The sequence below is a fragment of the Mchenga conophoros genome, linkage group LG4 (genome assembly GCF_057382185.1).
Source record: "Mchenga conophoros isolate Kocher_MC1m ecotype Shallow Benthic linkage group LG4, M_conophoros_male_GT1.1, whole genome shotgun sequence".
Classification (NCBI taxonomy): Eukaryota; Metazoa; Chordata; class Actinopteri; order Cichliformes; family Cichlidae; genus Mchenga; species Mchenga conophoros.
Window position 1 is genome coordinate 30765126 of NC_140529.1, and position 26645 is coordinate 30791770.

A 26645-nucleotide genomic window follows, 5' to 3' on the forward strand; every position below is an offset into this window, starting at 1 on the left:
ATTCTTTAAACTTGTCTGCATGAGCAATGGTGCCTTCACGTGCTCCTACTATATTTTAGCTTGAGGAATAACAAGATCCACAGGCAGAGAGTTTAATTGACGTGATCGTTGTTGCTGTACACATAACCGCACTGTTTTTAGCTGTATTATCTTTACGTGTTGTTGTTGTTGTTTTGTCGTAGATATCAACAATAAAGCAGAAAGAGAATAGAAACATGAAACAAAATAAACAGAAAACACTCTCAGATTATCAATACACATTATTTTCAGGAATAATGTGCAAAAGGCTTGAGCCACACTTATTTCATTATATTTTGTTAGAAATATGAAATACAAATTGTAACCGTGCTTGCCGAATACTATAAGCTTGAAAGTCAGTGTTTTTGGCACGACTACCTTCATTATTTAATACAGCCTGAAGTCTCTTATGGTTAGACTTTACTGTAATTTTTTATTGTAAAAGCATTTTTCAAGAATACTTCTCCAGGCTTCTTAAAGGATATTCAAAGCTCTTCTCTGGATGTTGGCTGCCTGTTGTTTCTTTCTTTGTCAGTAATGTTGGATCCAAGCTCTGGGGAGGCTAATCCATGACTAATAGTGTCCCACTGTGGGTTTGGGAGTCTTTTTTCTGTCCAAGTATGCTTTTACTCCCGTGGCATCATGTTTGGGTTCATCGGCATCATGACAATTGAAGCTGTTATCAGTCAGATGATTTTTTTAGATAGCACCACATGCAATCTGGTGGGTGTTGGAGGTTGTTCTGATTTCATAATTCCATCAAGGTTCTGGTGTAATTTTGTGTAATTTGGCATTTTCCCTCTGTTCTCCTTCCTTAATATTTTTTAGATAAGTTTATTGCATTACTTTTACAAGACTTTTAATTTTTCTTCCCGCTGTTCAAAAAAAATAATTAACTATCTTAAACCCCTTAGTGGAGACAATTTTCTTAGCTATGACTCAATAGACAGCTAGTCATACTTTTTCCGACATTACCTGAACCTCCCAATAGCCCTACGCTGCGGCTCCTCTGGGTGGCGCTGTTGGGTCATGTTTTATTTTTTAAAACATATCGACGGTGTTGGGCTACTTTTTGCGGGCCGGGGCTGGGTTGGCTGCCAGCTGGGTGAATGTCGTGAACAGTCGCCGAGTTGGGTTGGCTCCAGCCTCCCGCACGAACGATAACTGGTTGGAGATCTCGCTCGGTAGTTTGAGTCGTTGCGGTGGGATAAGACTGCGAGAGATGAAATGAGGAACTATCAAATGAGCAAGGCAGGATGCAATAAACCGCAGAGGAGAATGCCAAGTGAAACAAAAGAGACTGGTTCTTTTGATTCCTCCTCGACTCTCAGCGGACTCAACTAACTAGCAGCTAAACCGGCTAACGTTAGCAGACTTAACGCTGGCTAACCTACTTTACGGGTATAAGTAGCTCTTAAAAAACGAAGATTTTATGTGATTTTAAATGGACTTCTGTGCTTGAGAGATTACAGCTAACATTAGAGCAAAGTTCCAACTGTCACACAACGCCAGAGATAGTTAAGTTGACAGAAAGTAACTAGCATGACTGAGGTTTACATCGAGTAGTTAAGGTTAGCTAAGTGCTAGCTGCATCAGTGTTTGTGAAGTTAGCGAGCTGTTGTTTTGTCCGGGCTCGTATTAATATGTAATGAAAGCATTTAGGATTTTATATGTAGGTAAAAAATAAATGAATGCAATGTTTATGATTGTCAGAGTGAAGAAAACACTTAAACATTACTGCATGTGTTTTTGTCATCCACCCCGGCTACAGATTGACTGTATGAGGTGGATTCCCCTCCGTGTTTACACTTTGAAGCGTCCCCTCTCTCCAGCCCGTTGTCCGTGGATCTCATTGACATTTGCTCCCCATGGCAGCGGTGGTTAGCTACACTCCACCATGGTGGGTGAACCTGCTGCACAGACTTCCACATTTCAACTTAAGGTTCGAGCAAACGAGCAGTGACTTCAGACCAGAAGACTGGACGTATCAACAGGTAAAATAATACCCTACAAGTTCCTAGACTCACACTTGGGGCTGTGATATTATCAAGTGCTTGTTTCGGTATCAGTTTGATAAAATCCCAAACCTCCATTTCGCAATTGTAGCATGTTTGGGCATGCTGGGCTACAGTCTGTTTTTTTTTTTTCCTTTCCTGTAAGGTTGTCATTTAATATTATTAGTTGTATTGGTGGCAGCTGATCGTTCTCTCCACCTTTTGATCCCTGACACCATCTGTGTGTGTAGCTTTCCAGACACTAACCAGCTGGCAATGTATAGTGTAATCCAGGCCACATAAGCTGACCTAAGCAACCACTTCCTTATGTCTTATTTTCCCTGTAATCTTATCATGGTCAGTATTTGTTACACCACATGGGGGGCATTAAGACTCTGGAGTACCCAAAGGAAAAATATATTTATTCCAACAGACTCACATCGGGGAGGTTAAACTGAGAGCAGGGGTTAAGGAGGATTCTGCACAGTCTAATGAGTAGTTTAGACTCTGGGGGGAAGGGAAAGCAGGGTGTTTGTTCATGTGATTAATATTAAATAGAATCTTCTAAATTTAGGTCACATAAAGTGAGAGTTTTGGAGAGTCTCTGCAACTTGTTATGTTCATTATAGGTACCCAGCTCTAGGTGGTTATTCCCTTCTTCAGACCCATTAGTTCTATTGTCCTTTAATCAATAAATACCTTTGAATTGCCATGAACAATGCATTACTTTCTTTTTGAATTTATGTTCAACAAAGATGGTGTTTATCATCTGTGAAAGCCATGTTGTTAGATCCAGGTAACACTTTGCAGTCCTTAATTGTGTGGAAACTGGTACAGCTAGTCTGATAAGTAATTGTTTTTATTTAGGTTTTAATAAAGAGAGATCTGCAAAAAGGTTTGATAATAATTATAATTATGACGACAGACTTAAATTCCTCTTTTTATCTATGTTCTTTATGCTGTTGGTGTTAGAAAGTGCGTCATTACCAAATCCTGAGTACTTTTGTGGTTTTTAATAAAGCTCTGGGTCAGTGATTACTAAGAGCAGGCAGACTAATGTAGAGGAGCATTTTGAAAACAAGTGTAAAAATCTACAGACATGAGTTAACTTTAAGAGATGCATCAAGATCTAACCCCATTTCCCTTTTACCAAGGAAGAAGATTCAGAAAATCGAGAAGTGAATCACGATTCCTCTGAAACGAGGAAGGCGTGTTCCAGACATGCGTCTGCAATTCACGGTCATGGTCCAGATCTTATACAGTTAAAAGGATGTTTACACTTTCACTTCTGATTATTTCCCTGTTCGAACTAACATGTTACCTGCTGTCAAATTCCTTTAGTTAAACATTGATTTTAATGGTGCGATTAGATTTTAGTTTGGAGCAAGTGAGCATTTTAAGGAGTATAAAGTTCACAGCTTTTCACAGCAGCTATCCTGGTAGGATATGATGGATATAACAAAAGAATAACAGCTCTCAAAAACCATATTTCACTTCATGCCACAACTTGAGAAAAAAAGAATTCCTTTGGTCCCAGTTTGCGAAATGTTACACCCCTACTGGATAACAGCTGTTCAGGAAGTTCAGTGTGAACAATATCTCTTTAAAAGCAACAGATCCCTGTTGCTTTTAACAAGACTATTAAAAGGGTAATCCAGCTGTTATCTGCTATATGTTCCTTTTCTCAGTTTTCTCATGACAAGTGCTGCACATAAAAGGTGTTATCATTGGGACAGCTTACAAACCATAATTATTGACTGACTTTAATTACAGGCTGCTAATTATTGCCAGTGCAATGCTCCCTCTCAAGCTTCAGGGACATTCTTGACTCATCCAGATGGCTGAGACATTAATGGGGCTCAGGCTGCATCTAGGTGATTCAACTTTTGAGTATGTCATTCTTACATCTTGCCCAGATGGTAAAGATGTGATGCACCAAAATTAATCCTCATTATGATCACAGTCTTTCCTCCTGGTTGAAGTATGCAGAGCAGCATGGATGAGGCATGGCATTATTTGTGTATGTCACTGGGAACACGGGGAGTAGTCAAATGCTGGCTGTGTTCACTCGCTGCTTTGCACAGGTCACTAGGGCGTGTCATTCACTGCGATGCTTTGTTGGGGAAACTGAACGAGTAGAACAACACTGGGTTTTTCACAAAAACAAAAGTGGATGGAAATCTGCCCCAGCAATGAATCCTCAGGAGCATGCAGTGAACACATAGGCCCTCTGTCTGACCTACATACGAAGAGCTACAGTTAGTGGAGAGAGGTTTGACTATCACATTGTACATCATTATACATTCTTGTGGTTTTTGCTGCTCTTTGCAGTTGTGTCTGAGATCAAGTTCTCAGTTAAGTCTTTCAGTTTGCAAATCAGTCAACAGACTATTTTGTCTTCATGTTTCTGTTTAACATTGAAGCACACACCACTGTTTAGACTGGGTGTAAAATAGCACTCAGATAAGATAGCAACATACTTGAAGTCGTGTGCATTTCCATTGTGGGACACTTTAAAAGCATTTTATCCCAGTTGTTGTTGTTGTTGTTGAGGAGAAACCAGTAACAGCTATGACGTTTTCCATAACTCCATTCTTCTTTTTACCAGTCAATCCTGTTACTGGGAGGTGTGGCGCTTGCCTGTCTGGCTCTGGACCTCCTCTTCCTGCTCTTCTATTCCATTTGGCTGTGCTGCCGGCGGAAAAAAAACGAGGAGCAGCCCAACGCCGACTGTTGCTGCACAGCTTGGTGTGTCATTATTGCAACGCTTGTCTGTAGGTGAGTATTAACATGGGACTGCAGTGGTGATAAACAGTGTTGGTGATAACATATTACTCTTGAACAATACAGACAGCCTAAACACTGGCAATGGTTCAGTCCATGATGTCAGATCCCCAAACACAGAAGTTGGCAAAGGATGCATCTATTGAAATGACTCCAAAAAAATCCAGAAATGTTTTGGTTTTTCTGATTATGTTATAATGAAATGGATGTTTGATCATTTTGGTGTTTATGAATTTCCTTCTTTGTTTCTAAAGCTTGGAAAACATGGCAAGTGTGACTGTTTATTTAGCGCTTGTAACTCATGGCGCTACTCTTGTTCTTCTTGTTTTGTAATAGTGTTTTGTAAACCAATTTTGGTTGAACAAATTGTTATACGGAGTTATGAGGAGCCCAATGATAAAATGAAATAATTCAGTCAATGATAGCGTTTTCAGATAACACATGGTTTATGATTTGATTTTGTTTTAGAGTATGATTAACAGTATGAAGTGTTATAGAAGTTTGCTTGGAGCAAATCATAATGGAGGTACTGCACTCGGCATTAAGATTTGTCTTTTTGTTGTTTTGTTTTTTTTTTGGTACTGGTTGCTTTGCATTTGCATAGCCAGAGATAAAGCCTTTGAAGCATTGGTAAAGGGCAGTAAACCAATCTAAAGCCATTATTAGCTGAATATGCAAATAATGTGGTCAGCTGCTACAGATTCAGAGTGGGTTGAGCCGTGCTGAAACAAGCAGTCCTTTGTGACATAGTTCATAGGGATGAATTCAATAAATACCTAAATTTGTGCAGTTTTATAGTTTATTGGTTCACTGTGGTATTATCATATTAAGTTTGCAAAATTGGATGAAAGTGCTTACGATGTTGGAAAATAACCACATCGAAATAAAGCCCAGACTTTGTATCTGATGGTTATTAATTAGTGGAAATGTCAGGGTCTGTCTGCATAGGTAACTCTCTAATGTATTTACAACCTGATCTAATGTAAATCAGCAGTATCCTTTCCTCAAGTTGATAGTCCCATCAATTGCTTGTCACAGAGTTGATGAAAGTCTAATTACTGGCCTGCCTACTTTGCAGTACTAACAGCTGTTTCGCTTTTGTTGCTACAAGTCACCTAGTTTTCATTCAGTGGTTTCTGTATTGTTGCTAATGTCTTCCTGAACCATCTAAGGCAGTACATCACTCACACCCACACTGAAAGCCTCCACATACCATTGTATACAGAATAATTTAAAAACTGTTGCATTCCTGTGTATGTTGGATTGTTGCCACCACAACTGTGCTGATGGGAATAAACAGTGTGACAGGAATTTGCGAAGAGGAGGATGTACAGTATATGAGCATTATGTACTTTTAGGTTTTACATTATTATTTTTTTAAGTGCATAGTGTAAGAATTGTACCATCTGGACACAGTTTTTGTCCTTGGAAACTGAATTTGTTTCCTGTTTTCCTCCTCCTGTTGATGGGCCGCAAGAGAGCCATCACATTTGATTCACAGTAGCACATAGAGCTTGGGGACCTGATGAGTACAAGAACTGCATTACAATCACCGTATCTGTGTGCGCGCTTTTACCCGCGCATAAATGCTGAGCAGGGGGGAAAAAAAGTTGGAGAGATCTGACATTTCTGTTTTGCTTTGCTTTTGTTCGTTGACAGTGGGTCCACGCTCAGCATCACAGTATCATTGCACAAGAAACTGCATCACTTAAAAATAAAGGGATTATCTTCTCACTTTTTTTTTCTTTTTATGAATAGTATAGAGTTTCCACAGGGTCACATCTCACCAGGGAGTTTAGTTTGTTTTGTACTGTGAAGCTGCTCCTATTTACCTTTATCACACTGCAGAGTGTGAGAGGAAGAGATTAGCAGCACTCCAGGAAAACGGAAAACCTTCTGATCTACTGAGTGCTGTTGGCTGAACACTTTTAACCCACAATGGTTCATTCATAATCATTTCATCTGATACAATCTGTTTATAGGATGAATGTCATAGCATAAGTGCTTCCAAAATGTCCACATCTGCAATGCAGGAACTGATGTCAGAGCTAAATCTTTATTATTGTGCAGAATTGGAGTTGATATTTTATCACTGAAATATTAGAATATATCAAACAGTTTTATTGTAAATATAGTTAATTCTGTATGTTTTCAATGATATTAGGATTTTAATAAATGTGAAACTGTTTTTGCCATCGATGTGCTTTCGGAAACTGTTGCTCATGCATTAGAGAGAGCTGTTTTTCTGCAGCTTGAGGCCTGCCTGTGCTAATGGGAGCAGACCTCCTGCCTCAGTACAGCCTTTGTCAGTCATAGTGTGGGGCTTGGGGCATAGCTGGTCCATTCCTCTGTGTTTCCATGGTTCTGTATGGAGTCTTTCTGCAGAAGCTCAAAGGAGCCTGTTGACTGGGGTCTGAACCGACAGGGTTAATGTAGAGTTCACACGCCTCGCTCCCTGGCTAGCTGTCCCCCTGGCTTGCTCTCTTCTCTGTCTCCTCTCTGTGTCTTTTTTAGCTAATCCCTCCTCCTCACCACCCTGTGTCCCCTCCCTTCCTTTTGTCTCCCTTCAGCGCTGGTATTGCCGTCGGTTTCTATGGGAACGGCGAGACTTGTGATGGAGTGAATCGAATGACGTATTCTCTCCGCCATGCTAACCGCACGATCACTGGAGTGCAGAAGTTGGTAAGACACAGTGCACAAATTATACCAAGAGGTTTAATAATTAATCGCTTTGCTGCCACAAGCAACCCCAGTTTCATTAGAGCTGTGTAGTGAGCCCCGCTTTTCTTGTCTGAACTCTTATCATGGCCTTGTTTGGCCCTGTTTTGGCTCTAGGTCTATGACAGTACTTCCTCATTGAACCAGACAGTTGATGACAATCTGCAACAGCTTGAGGGGCAGTATGCACAGCATGCAGACTACCTGTCCATCATCCAAAAGCTGCAGGGCCAGCTGGATGAGCTGGTCAGACAGATGGTGGAGATTCCCTTCTGGGAAAACTCCAACATCTCCCTGGATGAGTTTGCTGGCAAGATTGAGCTTTTTGACTGGTACAGGTAAGACTGGGACAGTGGAGCCAAAGCACCACTTTTTGCAGTGGTATAACAGCAGGCTAATTATCTCATGCTACATCTATTTTATTAAAATGATGCAGAAAAAAATTGAACTGTTTTACTGGTGCTTATTACAGCATTTATATTTCATTGAAATTTAGTTAGTTTTTTCCTAGTTAGACAGTGCTGCTGTGTTGGATGTATTTCTGTATTAAAATGTCTTAAGTGATTCAAGTTAGCAGGATGCAATGGTAGGTGCAAGCAAGCAGGAATTTCTTTAAGTTATTCAGCGCATAATTAGGTAGCTGACGTGCTTAAAAATTGCAAGCCTGGACTACATTTCTCTGCTAGAAAATTAAAGCAGTGTTTAATTTTCTCATGCATAAAATATATCTTTGTTTATCACATGGTCAGAAAAGCCAGCTGAATGTACAGATTTCTGTCAAATAAGGTTACAGAGACTCCTTGCCTTTACTATATGTGGATCAGTTATGCTGATATCTGCAGCACCCCCAAAGGACAACTGTGAGTGTGAGAGGAAAAATACCCTGGAATTGTGGTGTCAGTTAAATATACCAATTATATCCTTGAAGAATAGGTTCACAGTCTGTTAACAATAAACCCTTTCCCATAATACTTGCTCTTACATGCATTCGAAAGATGTGATTTAATAGTTACAGGGAAGAAAAGGAATGCTACCACCTAGCTACAAGCATATATTTTTGTTTAAATTGTGCTCTTTTAGTATCTTATTTTATCCAAGTTGCAGGGACAGCAGCCTAAAAAGGCTTATTAGCCTCGCTCTTCCCAGCCACATCTTTCAGTTTAAACAGGTGGACACGGTTTCCAATCTTGGGTCTTGCCTGGGGCTTAATCAAATTCCCAAACCACTTCATTTGTGGAGGAGTAGTGGCTCTACTCTGAGTCACACCCAAATGACCAAGCTACTCGCCTTATCTCTAAGGGAGAGCCAAGCCACCCTTTTGTATATGCAAGCAGAAGTCCCGTCCTCAGTCAGCCAATCCACAGGCACTGCTGCAGACCTCTAATCAGTATTGCAGAAAACATTGTGGAAAGCTGTTGTGGACAGCCCCATAATATCCAGAGTTTTAAGAAATGCAGGGCAAACCTCATTCACCTAGCCACCCAGAAGATGTTTAACTACAGTGACCTCCTCTCCTGCGAGAGATGAGTCACCCCCGGACTCTGCTTCTACTATGGAAGGCATGTCAGCGGTATTAAGGAAATCCTCCCCAATCCCCATTGCATTTAGAGCAATGGGCCAATTTAGAGTAGAGCACCACTTCCTCCTATGAGTTGTTCCATAGTCTCATTGAACTCCTTGGACGTGAGCTATTGCTTCAGCTACTGCCAGAGCTGCACTTTGCTTGAGCTACCAATATCTCTCAGCTGTCTCTGGAGTCAAACAGGATAACCAAGTCCAACAGGACTCTTCCAACAGCTCCCTTCAACTCTGATGTCTGTGCCAGCACCACAGCTCAGCTCCTTTCTACACCCAAGTGTCCAAGTTATACGGCTGCATCTGATCATTTGATGATCAAACTTTGAAACACTTAAAAACACTTATGCTTGTAGATGGTGTTCATTGTGCACTAACTGTAGTTGGCACAGAAGTCTAAAAACAGAACACTACACAAGTTCACAGTGGGCAGACCGTTCAAATCCAACCAGGTCGCACTGTCATTTCCCATGTTAGCATTAAAGTTCCCCAGTATCGATGACTCACTCTTTCACCTGAACATGCAGGGAGGTACTGAACGAGGAGATTACAAATATACCCACTCCTGCCCACCACCACTCACCTAGACAACTCCTGAGTGGACCTGATGGAAGTTCATCCATCCATCTAGGTTACTTATGACATGTCACTTACAAGTTGCTCCAAGACAAGTATGACTTAACCTCAGTTATTTTCAGGTTCTCATTTCTTTATTTTTTTTAGGTTTCATGTTCAAGTGTAACAAACCTTTCAGGAGGCATGCCTATAATACACAGGATAAGCTGAAATCATTGCGACTGATGTTAAGAGAATTACTTCTTTACTGAGAGATGGTTAGCTGTGCTGCTTTGACCATTTGTTGTTAATGACATGTGTCTTCACAGGTGGCTGGGCTACATAACCCTGCTTCTGTTCGATGTCCTCATCTGCCTTCTGGTGCTGTTTGGCCTCATTCGCAACTCCAAAGGAACACTCATAGCGTGAGTCTCACAAGATTCAAGGGGAAACTCTTGTGACCTGGGAAATGATTTAGCTGAGTGGTGGTTACCATACATGAAACCACTTCTTCATTACTGTTCAGTTCATACAAAAAAGTTTGTTTGAAATTTCAGCCCTTTTAAAACTAATTTCATGGGAGCATCACATCATGATCAGATCAGTATTTTTGATAACTACTCTTGACACAAGTGACATTTTTGGCCTGACAGGTTTGCATTTATTTTGTTATGTACTATCTTTGCACATAATAACACAGACTCTCAGTATCACTTCTTGATATTGGATATCCTGTGTTCTTTTTGGATCACTCAATATTGTTCAATATTGTTGTTTAGCTGCATCTGATTTTAGTTGCTTATGTAATCTATCCATGTATGTATGTTGGTGATTTCCTTTGCTTTCCTCTTCTATCCTTCTGCCTTTGCAGCTGATGCTATTCTTTAAGATTGATCTGCACATCTTTGTGTGTTGAATAAATTGTCAAATTTTCTATCTTAAATATCTTTCTTTCTGCAGTGGATTAAGTTGTTTTTGCACATGAAAGCTGCTGCTGGTTAAATATACTTCTCACTTCCTTTCTCTCCCCAGGGTGTGCCTATTTGGTATAGTGGCTCTGGTAATCAGCTGGGTCTCCCTGGGGCTGGAGTTCGCTGTCTCTGCTGTAAGTTTCTGCATCACTGCATGATCCTGTTGGGAAAACAGTTTTTGTGGGCAGCCTGTGGCTGCAGAGCAGAGTTTTATTTAATTTAACTAGTAGAGTTCATGAGTCAAGATATAAGGAGTAATACACTGAATAGTCATGAAAATAGCAGTGCCTATGAGAAGGACTATGCTACACAGGACCTGTTTATTTCTATTGAAACTGCTTTTACTAAGTTATAACAATTTACAGGTGATTTATTTTTCTAGGTACTTATTACAGAAATCCTTAAGACTAATGATATTGATTAAGATGTGTGATTAGAAGCAAAATAACTGGTTATTATGCACTATGGGGGTAATATTGCAATTTGTGCTCCCAGAAGCAGAAAGTGGTAAAACTGGCTGCTTCACTCAGGTTAAAAAATAAATCCATATATTTTGTTTATATTGTTTTGTATTACATAATTTAAAGAGGCATTTTAAATGAATTTTCCAGGAGGTTGAAAAATGTTGATGAACATTAATCTTTATTTATGCAAATTAAATATCCCTGTGGAGGATTTCCTCCCCTGCAGATGAATCAAGCTGTTCACACCTAAATGTGCTTATTTTTTATTTATTTAATTTATTTAATTTATTTTGTTTGATTGCTCTCAGCAGAGATTGAGGGAGCCAGCGACATGAAGTGTTTATTTTTTGGTTTGTTTATTGTTTTGTTTTTTAAAGCTGCAATCAGTTCATCAAAGATGATGATTCATTTGCAATCATGCCTGTGATGGCGTTTGACTGCATTTGAATGCAAATGTCACCAACTGAGTCCTCTTCATTTATAAGTCTAATTTGTGTTGTTTTTCTAGACCACCAGTGACTTTTGTGCATCTCCTGATACGTATGTCACTGAAGTGACAAAGCAGTATCAAGTCATCAATAAAGGTATGAGCTCCTCTTATAAAGATCATTATGTGGTAAAGATTCAGTAAGTTCTTCAAAATAACTGAATTTTGAAAGGGCAGAGAACATGATCTGAATGCTTTGTTGTGCTGCACTGAGGTCTCATTGTTCTGAAGGGTCATCCTTGCTCTTCTCCATAGACCATAGCAGGTTTCAAGTACTACTACCACATCTGCATTGGGGGCAGAAGGACAATGGGCTGCTTTTTAAAAAACCACTACAGACAGCTCTCAAACTGTCTGATTTTAGTAATTGCCCTATCTGTCTCATGATGGGACACATGTAAGAGGGAAAATAGTGCCTTGGATTTGCATGAGGAAGATAAGAACCAAGGAGCACAGTATCCAGGGCGCAGTATATTTCCTGCATCCTCCTTCAGTCCTTGGAAGGGGGGAAAAAGATAATGTGTCTCTGAAATAAGACCCATAATCACACGTTATAAGCGCCACCAAGGATTTTGGTGCTCCTATTTCTGCTTAAAATCCCTTATTTGACATCAGCTTAACAAAATATATCTTCTTCTAATCTCTTAAACATGGAGATTGCCATGCTTTGGGCAGAAACCAGGACATTAGCTTTAAATGCTCCGTTGTATGGTTAATCTGAACAATGAGCACTGGCTCACTATGCACTGACCTGTATAATGCTGCAGCTTTAACGCTTTATTTTACCCTAGGGCTAATTTATGCAGTGTGGGGGTTTTCAGTTTTGCTTTTTTTCTCTTAAACACATGCTAACTATTTAGCAGAAAAAAGGAACTCACTTATTATTACTGTGATGAGGCAGTAAGTATATTGCTATTACAGTATTAACACAAAGTGGGGGGAAAAAACTGCTGTAAGTCCAGACTCTGTTCTTGTGTTTGTCTTTTTCTCCCTTACAGCTTTTGCCTTCATGAAATTGGACTAGACAAATCTCTGGATACCACAAAGTGTTATTACAGCACTGGATTTATTGCTTTTCTCCCCTCAGTGGTTGTGGTAGCATCATTTCAACAACACTCAATGTTATTTTTCATGCGTGTGCTTTCTCATTGTGTGGTTGTTAGGCATTTTATCAGAGAGAAATTTAGGCTGCATTTTGTTCTGCTGCAGCCGGTTTTTCTCTATTATTATGATGGTTTGTTTTCAACACAAATGGTGGCAACAGTGACAAAGATGAGCTGCGACTCTGAGCAGGCTTGAACTCCAGAAACTCCATAAATGCTCAAAACGGCTACATTTGTCCGTTTGATCCCTCTGTGTTTGGAGGAAGTTGGTTCCTTGTGAACATTTGCTTATTTAGTCTATATGACATCTGGTTTTCAACACATCCTTGTGTTTGGGAATACTCACAGTGCAACTCATTCATTTGTTCTGACTACTAAAAATCTAACCTAGTGCAGTGACTGGATGCCAAAGCTATCTTGATGGCATGGCTCACTGGCTCTAATCATAATACCGAACAATACGTGTTTGTTGTCCTTTCTTTTGAGGGTTCCTCACAGTGTTATGAGCTAAACAAATTCTTCTACACGGGGAAATGGCATAATACTGTGAAAATTATATAAACCCACTTCCTGTCCGTTATATTTATTTGATCATGAAAGCCATAACTGAGTCATCATTTAACTATGTTCTGATACCAAGTGACACAAAAACTGATCCCAACCCCATGATGAGGCATCCGTAGTTCATCCACAGACTTCAGGAAATCTGCTCCTCCTGATATAAATGTGTGGGTGTAGTTGTGAGAGCTGGACCAACAGAAGCTTGCTGATATGTACTTTTAAATGCCGGAAATTCGCTTCTCATGCTCAGCTGTGTGGGAAAAGGCTCCTGACACAGCAGTGAGTTTGGACGTCACTAACACCATGTGTCAGGTTGGTGGTGTTCTTACTGCCTCTATCCGTGGACGTTTCTGTATTCCACCGCTTCTGAGTCACGCTCTCACGCAAAAGCATTTCTCATCCACTCCTTCTCAGTTCTGTGATTTTTAACCTAACTGAAGTGGCCGGTAATAGCAAGCGAAAGTCTGAAAAATTAATTAGTCTTCTTTGGCTCATCGTGTACTGCAAGCAGTTGCAAGTATGGTCATGTTGTAATTTAACAATGACTCTAGAGGTGTTGTTTTCCTGAAGCTGTTTGCAGTAAAGGCTTAATCCTAAGTCTCTCTTTGGCTGTGTAGTGCTGATTGTTCAAGTGTTGCTGCGTTAGGAGAAAAACACATTTCCATTTAACCTCAAAGCTCATGATTAACTTGTTCATAGTTACAGTAGCCATCAGTGTCTTACAAGGCAGCATTCAATAACTCAAAACTAGACAGTAACATAGTATATTTTGGCCTTGAATCTTAATGTCTGAACCAGTGACTCTGTGAAGACGAAGCACAGTGATGCAAGAATGAGAAATATAGAAAAAAGCCATAGCTGTCTTGTCCTGCAGTAGTTATAATCAGTACTTTTTGACAGTATCTCATGTTTTGAAAGTGGTAACTTGTACTGATAATCATGCAGAGAATCTGATGCCCACCTTTACACAGCCCTCTCTTTCTTCTTTTTCTTTTTTTTTTCTTTTAGTATTTAACATTGTAGGATCTTTAGGCTTGGTAAAGCCTTGAGGCCATTGTTGCAAATTGAAATTGCATAAATAAAATTTGATTGTTGAACTCTGGGGTTCACAATAAACATTCAGAAACCTGCTGCATTGCCTGGCTAGTGCTAAAAGGCCGACACACAAAGTTAGCAGCTGAATACCTCTGTGTACTTAATGTTCCTGGACTCCGACTTGTACTAGTAGTAAGTTGACTTTTTATGTTAGTAATTTGTTGTTGTTGTTGTATGTTTCCCAATGAAAAAGTAGATTCTCAAACATGGCTATGTTTTTAAGACCGAAGGTCAAATTTGCACAAATAAACTCATGAGTCAAAAGCTCAGGCTTCATGCTGCTCTAATTGTGCTGTTTCTAGCACTTGTCTATTTTCGGCTTGACGTCAAAGGGGAGGGATATCCTTAACATGGTCATTGCAAGCAGTCGGCACAAGTTGTGAGCACAGAAGTTTTACAGATCTGTTGTGCAAGAAAGCTAAACACAAAAAACCTTTAAAGGGGCAGGAGCTTTAATAACTACTTTCACACAATGGATGAACTGAGATAACGCACTAAGGCCCAGTATTGCATAAATGCACATTTGTTTTTGAACTGTAAATCATGCAGAGCTATATTACTAGACTACAAGAATAATATATGGTCCTTGACATTAGCTTACTAGTTCCCCTTTAAGGTCAGCTTATTGTGATGTGCAAGACATTTGGACCATGTTACAAAATCTGACAGTGATATAGCAGTTTTTTAGCTGCTGCTAGAGGATTAATCAGCTACAAATCTATTTGATGGTAGGGTTTTTTTTTTAAGCGTCTTAATTTGTCTCAACCTATGAAAGCAAGGATTTCCTTTCATAGGTTATGTGCAGGTTGTTTGTGAATATATTTTGCTCTAATTTTTAGTGCATTTTGAGTTAAGTGGAATGTGTTGTCATATCTGTTTTTATAAAAAAGTGTTTATCAAACAGTGAAGCTAACGGTGCCTGTAATTAATTACGTTGCAGGCTAGATATTCATTGTATAAAAGACAAAGAAGAATAATGAATATAACAGTAATGCAATCAGGATAAAAAGAATAATATTAATACATAATAAGCAACATGCATGTCTGTTTTCATACATGAGCAAACTGAACAAGTGCACATGAAAGATTCCTGGTTCAAACGCATATCCCTGGAACAGTTGCGTCAGGAAGGGCATCTGGCCTTAAGGGAGCAGCTGAAAAAGCTGCCACATTTGCCATATGATAAGCTAACAAATGTTGTTAACCTCTTTGCAGTTGAATAGAACAAACATCCTGAGGAAACTTAAAAGTTCACATATTTGGCAGTTAAAACCGCTTTCAAGTTATGTCGTCATAAAGACTAGCCGCAGCCCTACATGTAACTTCTTGTGCCTCTGCCAACATGTTCATATGTGTTCTGTTTTTTCTTGCAGAAACCCTTCAGTACTACCTTAGTTGCAGTTTGGAGCAGAGCAATCCCTTCCAGCAGGTTTGTTACATGTGTTATTAGATCCATCTTTGTGCATGTTAAACCAAACCATTTCAGGCTCATAATGCTAAAATCTCAACAGACATATTTTCTGCATGATGTATGACCTTGTTATTAGGAGGAATGCAAGTAGGCACCATGGGCCACTCGCACTGCCTCAAAGCAATTTTTTCCATGTATTCCATTCCAATACAATACATTTCATTATGCCAGCAGGAAAGCTGATGCAGAGCAGCACTTCCTGTACGTCCATGGTGATAGTGTGGGGCTGCTTCAAAGGGTGTTGGGCATGAGAGATGTTGTACAGAAGTTACAGTTACTGTGAAACTGCGGTTTTCTTTAATGGAGTCCCTACATTTAATTTCTCAAGCTCCATGAATAAATTAGAAGTTTTGAGTGCAGCTAAAGCTAGGCATCTTGTGTATAGAGAACGAAGCGCTATATATACATTATATAAGCCTTGAAGCTCTATAAACTCAGCGTGATTTCACAAGACATCAGCTTGACTACAAAAGGAGACAGCCACTGAAAGCCTCTGGCACTGATTTAAAAAATGGAAATACTTTTGAAATATGCTGGACTGCTACAATATTCAGTCTTTTTTTTTTTCTTTTCAGAGGCTTTCCGGGAGCCACAAAGCATTAGTGGAAATGCAGGATGATGTGTTTGAACTGCTTCGATCTGCCACCAGAGAGTATATACAAACCAAGGTATGTTTCCTACACCAATAAATTACCCTTTACTTGTAGTCCCACATTACATGGTATCTCTAACGGTTTGTGATGACACAACATACAAGTGAATGGGGCCTGTGCGGCCTGCAGAGAAGTGAAGTGCACCTGTCCACATAAAGGCCTGCTGACAGCCCACCTGGGACCTGCATTATGTGCATTAGGCTTTCACTGGCCCTTGTCAATACAACACTATGCTATTGTCCAGGGATGGTCCTTACTCTGTGTTGACAGAGGCCTAAAGGAGAGCTGACATAGGGAACAGAGGGAGGCATATTTCACTTCACATACCCACACAGTGAAATTTGCTGAGGTGACGGAAACACTTGTTTTTTTTTATCTGGCAATCAGACATTTTCTGCCAGATCTTTAAAAAAAAAAAAAAAAAAAAAAAAAAAAAAGAACTAGAGGGAAAAAGGGAACTGTCCATTAAAATGTATCATACATTATAATCTGCTTTTTCAGCTCTGGCTCCTTTGTACTGCTGTATAGTGAAGCGAGACAAATCCCTCATAAATGTGCATTGAATAATCACATTATCTCATTCTCCATTGTCAAGTGTTTAAACTATTAACAGACAGGATGAGGAAACTTACTGTGTAGTGTGTTTTCAGGTAAACAATGAGAACTGCTCTGATTTTTACTTTGTTCCACTTTTTTTTTTGTTTTCTTTTTGTGGTTTCAAGCCATTGAGCCATTTTTCAACAGTGCACATTTTGAGTTTCCCATCGCTAATTTACAGGGACGCTTGGAAGAGATCCAGAGGATACTGAACACCACAGAGATCAGCCTACATCAGCTCACTGCATTGGTGGACTGTCGCAGCCTGCACATGGTGAGTAGAAGAGTTACAAACTGAGACACTGTTAACTGTGGGGTTGCTCGTTGTCTGATTGAAAAAGGGCCAGCGGACTTGATTTGTACTGACATCCTTGTAGTGCAGCTTAGTTGTTTAAAGCAGCCCGTCTTTTATGCCTGTGCAGTTGACTACACCTGCCATCATAAATAATGTTTCCTTTCCTGTATGCAAGTTCTTGTCCAACTGATGCTGGCTGTGTACCATTTATGAAGCTGGCTGAATGACAAGTACTCTGTGCTTTGGAAGATTGTCCCTCAGTGGCTTCCAAATTCCAAGTGCACATGTGCAAGTGAAGCACTTTTCTCGGTGCTATCTGCTCTCGTCTCTCTCAAAGAGTTCCTTGGCTAGCAACACAATTATTTTATGTAAAGAGAGAGACTTTAGCAGAATACTTTTTTTTTTTTCCTGCAGTGCATATAGTCAAAATTTTTCAGTCACGATGAAAAGATGAAAACCTACTCTGCTCCCCTCTAGTTTGCCAACTGTGATCTTATTTGTTTGACCTAGTTTAAACAAGAAGTCAAAGCAGATGCATGTTAAAGACCCCTTTTTAACTTCTTCCCTTCTATTTTGCCCTTTTCCCCTTATGTTTATCAAAAAATAAATAAACAAAACAGTTTGAACCTATTTAAATCTTCCAAAAACTAAAATGAACACCTGTGCTTGTTACAGGACTACGTCCAGGCCATGACGGGACTTTGTTATGATGGACTTGAGGGTCTCATCTACCTCGTGCTCTTCTCCTTCGTCACTGCTCTCATGTTCAGCTCCATTGTGTGCAGTGTGCCGCACACCTGGAGAGGCAAGCGGTACGACTTTCATTGACCTCATACAGTTTGCACAGTCCTCATCAGAAAGACCTTGTAAAGTGGTGCAAAAGCTTTTCAGCTAGGTTTATATTGAGGACTTTATATACAGTGAGAAATAATTCAAGAGGAAAAGCCCATTAATTAATCATGAATTTGTTGCATGTCTTTGTAGCCACTTGTTTTTACATTACAAAGAAATTACATGGGCAGAGAAACATGATTGTTTTTCTGTAAGACTTGCGTTTGTCTGTGCTTGAAAGACTGGTTTTTGTTCACTGCTGGGACAGGTCCAGGAGGCTCTAGCTGCATCCTCAAATAGATTACTTCCTGTTAAACCCCCATCAAATGTGCTATCTCACTACGTTTTTTGGTCTTTTGCAGGGGTGGGGTGAAATCATTCTGATTTCTCTCTTATTAACAGCAGATATGGTTTGCTAACAGGAATGTGGTTTCTCAGGCTCAGCTCAGCTGCTCCATATAATTAACTTACCATTGGGGGGGCATGTTCATCAGTTTGATCTCAGCTAGAGCTTCCTGTTATAAAGCAAGGGATTACATGCTACCAGTCTGTTTTTCTCAGTTTCCCTGCCAAGCTTGTTTTATTTTATTGCTGTAATAATGCAGCTAATTACTTAACAGCTTGAAATGGCAGGTCATTATCAAGATGTGCTTTTAGTATCGAAGTTTAGCATTTCCAGTGCATTAGTGTTGTCAGTAAGTTATTGGCACAGTTTTCCTGACCATGTAGAATCAAGTGATTGTATTGTGAAGTGCTCTGAATGAGATTCCATGATGTCATGGATTAAAAATGCATGAAATCAGCCTGTGGGAACACTAGAGGGAGACAGGCTCCATGTTGCCAGCGTTATTGTTGCTCTGTTTTGACAGGCCATGTTTAATCAGTTAATGTTATCTCATACACTACTGAGCTTCCATGTTTGAAAAGAACCAAATAGAATCCCATTGTTCTTGCAGAAGTAATTTTTTTTTCTTGGTCTGTTAAAAATCACATGCAAAAGTAGGGCTCTTTGAAGGAGCAGGGCCAATTAATTGAGTCATCTTCTTTGCTTCAAAAAGCAGAGACCTTATCTTATTGTCTCCTCCCGAAGCAGAGATGAAATTGAATCAGAATGTGACTCAGACTAATGAAAAACGTGACCACGTGGCGTCTTTATGTTCTTTTGTTATCAGTGAGATGGGACACGGGGTCCCCCTGGTGGTGGTTTTATATTGTTGTGTGGTGTTTTGCAGGAGCGAGGAGGACAGTGAGGACGAGTCTCTGAGCCATGGAGGGAGGCAGAACCATGATAATTTGTACCGGGTTCACATGCCGAGCCTGTACAGCTGTGGTAGCAGCTATGGTAGCGAGACCTCCATCCCTGCTGCAGCCCACACCGTCAGCAACGCACCCGTCACAGAGTACATGTAAGACATTACTGTTGAAATTTAAAGGGAAAACCACATTAAAGGCAAGAGGGGTGGATGATATATTTTTACAAGACAGCCCAGATTATGCACAGTGAGGCTGACATTAGATTCCTTGTGTATTCAGGAGCAAATTTATCTGTCCCCAGACAGAGCTCTACTCCTATAGCAAGCCATGTTATGTGCAGCAGATGCAGCTGGTGTTCTCCAGCTGTGATGCCTGTGAAAATCAAAGCCGTCTGCCTCCTGAATAATGCACACATTTTGGGAAACTTGAGGAGGGAATGATGATTTTTATCGCTATAATTTACTTGGAGATTTTCATGCTTATAGTGTATGGTTTCAAATCTACAAATCTGTTTGTGAGTACTGACACTGTAGTTGTGTGGTCACTGAGTTTGATCCAATCGTGTTTTTTCCCCTTCAGGGCTCAGAATGCCAACTTCCCTAATTCTCGCTGTGAAAACACACCACTGATAGGACGAGAGTCTCCTCCACCTTCGGTAAGTGTTGTTTTTCCTGTCAAAGCACCTCATAAAAGTATTCAGTCTGCACCTTTACACCAGAGGAAAAACTGAAGAACTAAACTAGAAACTGTTAACTTTATTTTTAAGAGACATGTTGAATGAAGCTAACTAGACAGGTGGTGTCTATATACTGCCGTGTGACTTTGATGCTTCCTTGGAGTTTAATTAATTAATGGTAAGCGGACATAAAAAGGTGGAAGGAGAGACAGAGAACTTCAGAGCATCTGTCTCCACTGCACATGATGCACTGACTGTTTGATGGATGTTTATCTTTGCTTAACGGCATTGGCACCATGAAACTATCGGGAGATTGTTCGCTTTCTCTGCTTAACTCTCTTTCCTTTCTCGTTATCACCCCCTGCCTCTGCTCTTAGGTTGTTTACACACATTTTTCTTTTAATGTATTTGAACAGAGAACCTATTCAAATTTCTTGTTATAAGAAAAAGTACCCATATCTTTAGTTTTACTACATAAAAGCTCTAATCACTTCTTTGTTTTGTGAATCGTTGAAGAAGCTGTGGTTTCCGTGTTAGTCGTGGAAAACCCCAGTAAATTCACCAGAACCCGCCAGATTTAGTTCCTGACTTCCTTAAAAGATTTTTGGAAACTTTATGCTGTGACAGTTGCCGTGCCAAAAAACAAAAGCTCATTTGTTAGTATAAGCCTTATAGAGATGAGTCTCTGGGAACTGTTTTGTTTTTTTGATTTGGGTTTTTGTTTTTTTTTGTTGTTGTTTTTTTAAGGATCCACCCTTCTGAGTCTTAATCAGTCTCTCCCAGCTTTAGCAGTGCTGTGCTGTACTTGATCTTGTTAAAAGAAGGGGCGACAGAACTCTTGCTTTCTCCTTCTTGAAGCTCCAGCTTTCTCCCACAATTTAAAAATCCAAAAGGTGACTTAATAGGGAACTTTAAATTTCCCACAGATGTGGATGTGTGCATGAATGTTTCTCTGCCTCTCTGAAGTTTCGAACCCGTCCAGGGTATAGTTTCTTCATAACCCTTAAAAGAAAAGCTACCACAGCTAATGGAAGTGCCATGCTGTCACCAGTGTTTTCTGTGTGTCACTTGAACAGTTACAGAGAGGAGAAAAATCCTGCATACTGTCCATAGTGCGTTGCTTTTATTGGTGATCAGAAGTTCATTGAGTAAACATAATGTAAACAAATGGCATAACACAATGCTATAAATCCCTGTGCATGTGTTTTGATGCCGAAGAGTTATTAAAATGGTGTTGGTTTGTATCACGAGGCAACCTCGTCTTTCCCTTCTGCGTATACCTGGCCTGAACATCACCAGATTTCCTGCTCTCCCCGGTGTCTGTGTGTCTGTCTGGACCTCGACACTGCTTTGTGTATCTTCTCTATATACTCTCTTCTTGTCGTTTTTGTTTTTGCTTCTGCGGATCCATACAGTTGTATTTGACTGCTGCGGACAGTAACAGCGGTCACTGCTGGCAGTTAAAGCCTTCGGAGAGTTCAAGATCGTTTTGGTAACCTCATCTGCTATGCTAACAGGTACTAAACATGCCCGCTTCCTCCCCCTGCTGGCCTGTTCCTCCCCTGTACCACTTCCCAAGCTCCCAGCTCTACTCTCCCTTTATTTAGGACCCACCAGATCTAATGGACCCCTCACCCTCACTCCCCCTCTCTCCCGACTCTTGCTAAATGTCCTACCTGGTGTCTCACCTGATGTTTGTTTCCTGTGGCCCCAGGCTGCATGTCCATTTACCCCCTGCAACTCTGATATATTGGGAGGAAGCTGTAACTCTGCCTTAAGGCACACCATGATCTATGAGTCAACAACAGTCAACATTAAATTAAAAGTCCATTAAACCATTTCAGTGATAATGTGGATGTGCTTTGTCTTGATTCTTGGCTTCGAGGGTGATCTCATGGGAGTTACAAGTAGACATTTTAAAGTATTTTAGGATTGTTTACTGGCGTGTAAAGCAGGGACATATCACTTAAAGGTACTGACTTTGGTATGACCTTTAGTGTCTTTCTATTTTCTAATATTTTCCTCACTGACACTACATTTGATGATAAAAACAAATTCATCCATCATTTCTTTACATTCTCAAGCACCACCATTATCACTACAGTGGTTACTGAGTATGTAAACGAATAGTTAACACCTGTGCTTGTTAGTCTCTGTAAGTATTTATGACAATGTGGATGAGAAAGTAATGACGGTGTTCTGAACTGAATCCAGCATTGCCTGAATTCTTGCATTGAGAAGAAATGCATCGTGGGGGAAAAATATGAAAATACTGATATTTGTTTTTAATTTATTTATTTTTATTTTGTTTCTGGACTCGAAACATTGAGACACACTAGTAAGAAAAATGCAGGGTGCTGACAATGTTTACAGACAGTTCAGCCTTAATAACTTTCCCCAGCCTAGAAGATTTTAAACTGTTCAGTAAAACTGGAAAGATTAAATTACATTTCATAACTTATTTTTAGAATTCTAATCCTTTTTGCAAAAAAATAAAACAAAAAAACAATGAAATTGTAAACTTAACCTAAATTATTATTGCCATGGTGATTGACACTGTTCCCTAACAGCAAGAAGGTCCTGGGTTTTAATCCCACCATCTGACCTGTCCAGAGTGTATCCTGCCTTTAGCCCTGTTGTAGCTGGGATAGGCTCCATCCCCACCAGCCCCCTGAATTGGATAAGTGGAAGAGAATGGATGGACAGACAATTACAGCCATAGATTGCGTATAAAACCTGCAGATAGCTTTAAAGTCTTAAAAGTGAGCCCAGTGCACAAGTGTTTAAACCCTGCATTCTTTCTAATAGCCAGAAGGGGGCAGTTACTTTACCCGAAAAAAGTCTGGAGCCGAGAGCAAATGTCGGAGTCCAGCAGTATAGAAGTCCTTAGTAAAACTGACCTCGTCTCCTTTTTGATCTGTGACTCATATCCTGATGAATTAATTATCTCAGACACTTTTTAAGTCTTACGTTGTGTAAATTATAATCACCATTATAGGCAAAAGAAAGAATCCAGCATTGCATGTTTCAGGGCGTGGCTACCTATTAATTAATAAATCACTGCTGCATGGGGGTGTAAGGTGTGGTATCTGTCAGTTACACAGTCACATCTGTCCCTTTTATCACATCTAGTTTAAAAAAAGAACAGTGAAAATGCTCAGCTAAGCTTTATAGCAGGACTTAAATAACTGATGGCACATCAGTAACGGCACAGCGGCTTTGTCCCTCTTTAACATATAGCCTACGGTTACAGCCCTTCTAATGTTGAATATTTTACTTAAACGTGCATGGTAAGTGTTGATGTTTCAGCCCATATTGTTGGAAATACTTGGCTTTCATATCAGCAGGCTGTCTGGACGGCTCTGAGGGTTGATCTCAAAATCTGACAAAGTGCCAACCAAGTGTTTCGACAGGAGTGTGAAATGCAGCCTTTGTGTTTGCATCACCTGTATTCAAAGAACGCATGGCTGTATCCTAAATCTATATGAATGTTTGGCCCTGCAAGCGAGCACGAAGTCTGGCAGGATAAGAGGGTCAAAATGATCCTAAATTGCGTCCAGCTCTTTCTAGTCTGATGTCTGTGTACTCTGTAGCTGTTGTACATGTATGTATTTTGTATGTCTGTTTGTTTTTCTGCTGCTGCTTACCTTTTCTTTTTATTTATTTCTTTTTTTTGTAAGGGTAAAAATCTGCCTTTTGAATCCTACACAGAATGTGGTTTCAAGTATTTTTGAGGAGTGGTACCTGGAAAAAAGTGAAACCATGATGTGAATTGTCTTTTTCTTTTTTTCTTTGTTTTTCTTCACAGTACACCTCCAGCATGCGGGCAAAGTACCTCGCCAACAGTCAACCAGATCCCAACAACACTCCAGCGCATTAGACCCCGACAGGCTCATCTGGTCTGCAGCACTGATGCCACTGAAGTCACTCAGAAAGCCCCTCCATCATCTTTTTTCCCCCCCATAGATAATTTTTCTCTCAGTCTCTTGCTTCTTGCTGCCTGACTTGACTTAATATATGAAACCAAATGTGCTTTCGCTGGCTGGTTGAAGCAGAGCTTTGGGACATCCATCAAATCTCATCTCATGAGTTATGAGTGCAGGAACTTGTCTACATCTCCTCGGCTTACGTTTACTACTGCACGAATCCTCATTGGTGCTGGGAAATTAACTCTGACATGATGGTGCCAGGGCTGACTTTGAATCTTTCTTTTCTTTTTTTGTCTTTATGAATGCACCATGACACGTACCAGTCACATCTAACAAGCATTGCTGTGTCAAGGACTCTGGAAATGCTCATAGACTAACATTGATTACTACTGGTTGTTTTGATTTGTAAAGTACTGTACCATACTCAGAGAGGAATACATTGCACATTCATACAAACTTTTTTTTTTTAAGTTCATGTATTTTTTTTGTCTCCTCTAAAGCATAACATACAGGAAAAAAGAAAACTTTTTTTTTTCTCAGTTCCTCAGCACTGCTTTCTGCTTACTGGCTTAAAAGTACAAGGTATTGTTATTTTTAATGTCTACACGTGACACATGCACCACACACTTGGATTTCTCTGGCACTGGCATGCTGTTGCATTTTTGTCTTAAACCTGATTTCTGGAAACCGCTTTCCTGCAGTATTGCACGTCTTATAGTCCTTTGAAAGAGAACTTTATTTTCTTTTTCCTTTCGAGACCCTGTTATTTCCTGTGGAGTGTGCGTGTTTTATTTTTTGTTTGTTTTCAGACTGTGTTGAGCCCCTGTTACACAGCCAGGACTGTGTGAAGCTGTGATTGTAGCTCATAATTTGGATTGGACAAAGATGAACTGTGTTGTAGGGAAGCAGCACTTAGTGAGATGATTAATTTTTCTTTTATATACTACTGGAAGCAGTAAAAAAGCAGACACTTTTAACTATCTATATATATATAGAGAGAGAGAGATGGTGAAGCAGGGGAGTGTGTGAGATTTCTTTTTATATTCCTTTTTATTTTCTTTCCCCTTACACACTTCAGGATAGTATGCATTAACCATGTTCCTGTTAAATAAAATCATGTGCTCCCTTAGCAAAACTGGGACTTGTCCACACACATCTATATCCGATGATACCCTTCCCTGCAAAATGAAACCGCTTCCTCCTCCCAGTGACTAACTCTCTTAATCCAAATGTGTATATAAAAAGAAAATATGCATATCTCAACAGAAATTTCAGGAGAAGCTTCATGCATAGGCAGTGCAGTGTTTCTCAAATGTGTTTTAGCATTTATAATCAAAAACTGTTACGGGTGAGTGGATGCTGTGAAGGGATTGCAACAACTGTGCTCTCTGTACAATCTGAAAATTCTTTGCTACGTTTCCTGTTGAAGCATGACAAACTTTGCAACGTGCAGTGAGATGTTTGTACTTCTGCTTCCTCAGCTCGCTTCTTAGATGTGCTTCGTGATCAGTACAAGAGGTGATGTTGAGACTGTGCCAACAAGTTAAGCACAACCCTTACTGTTTTGTTTTGTTTTTTTAATCTCTTTACTTAAAGTCTGTTGAGAAAATGAGCCTGACTGGTTCGAACCACCTATATTCTGTTAAATGTTATTACACTGATGCAGTTTTTCTCCTTTAGATAGTCATACTCTTTGTTGTTTTGTAATGCAATGCTATTATACTGGTTATAAACTATTACAAAATGAAGAAAAAATTGTGAAATTGGCATTTTAATTTCTACATTTTTAAACAACTTTTTTTTTCTATTGGGTTTGCTAGTTTATTGTTTTTAGTTTAGATTTGTAGAAGCACCGTGTGTTACTTCATTAATGTGAATATGGTAAATAGACTTAAATTTTTCATTAAAATTTTTGTGGAGGAAAAAAAAATCACTGTAGATGTAACTTTTTTGTAAACACTGTGGTCGTCTTGAGCTTGAATGCTGTGTTTCAAAATTAAAGAAACCTTAAATGTAGTGCAGTAGGTCATCGCACTTCTTTGTGCTGTTGAGACAGAAAATCCCTCCTGACATCCAGTAGGTAGCAGCAAAACTTCACTGTAGTTCTTATAGACAACTGTTCAACTGCTCAAATATTTAATCAGCCAGTTACATGGCAGCGACTCAATGCATTTAGGCACGCAGATACGGTCAAGACGATCTGCTGAAGTACAAACCAAGCTTCAGAATGGGGAAGAACGGTGACTTAACAGACTGTTGCATGGTCTGATAATCTTATAGATTAACATACAAGATTTTCTCACACGACCATCTCTAACGTTTAGAGAGAATAGTTTGAAACTGAGAAAATATCCAGTGAACAGCAGTTCACCAAATTCCTTCTTGATGCCAGAGATCAGAGAAGAAAAGTCAGACTACTTAAAGCTGATAGGAGGCAACAGTAACTTATTACAACTAAGGTTGAGAGTGCAACTGAGTTATGCACTCTCTGAACACTCAACATATGTAACCTTGAAGCAGAAGATTACAGCAGCAGAGGATCACACCAGGTAGGAAACTGAGCCTACAATTTGCACAAGCTCACCAAACTTGAACAATAAAAGACTGGAAAATA

At 39.8% G+C, this 26645-nt stretch overlaps 1 protein-coding gene across 2 annotated transcripts; it reads left to right on the top strand.

Annotated features, from left to right (window-relative positions):
• The first annotated feature begins 1087 nt into the window (after positions 1-1087).
• Positions 1088-26645, top strand: ttyh3a (tweety family member 3a). 2 transcript variants are annotated; one of them, XM_085271731.1, is made up of 16 exons: positions 1088-1419; positions 1790-2012; positions 4621-4790; positions 7367-7478; positions 7632-7852; positions 9974-10069; positions 10677-10749; positions 11588-11663; positions 15699-15754; positions 16372-16464; positions 17228-17320; positions 18017-18153; positions 19405-19578; positions 20006-20081; positions 21518-21619; positions 23911-26645. In XM_085271731.1, exons 2-15 carry the CDS (start codon positions 1887-1889, stop codon positions 21596-21598), a joined length of 1584 nt encoding a protein of 527 aa, XP_085127857.1. In that variant the 5' UTR covers positions 1088-1419; positions 1790-1886; the 3' UTR covers positions 21599-21619; positions 23911-26645. The 2 variants fall into 2 exon arrangements, with proteins under 2 accessions (XP_085127857.1, XP_085127858.1); XM_085271732.1 differs by lacking the exon at positions 21518-21619.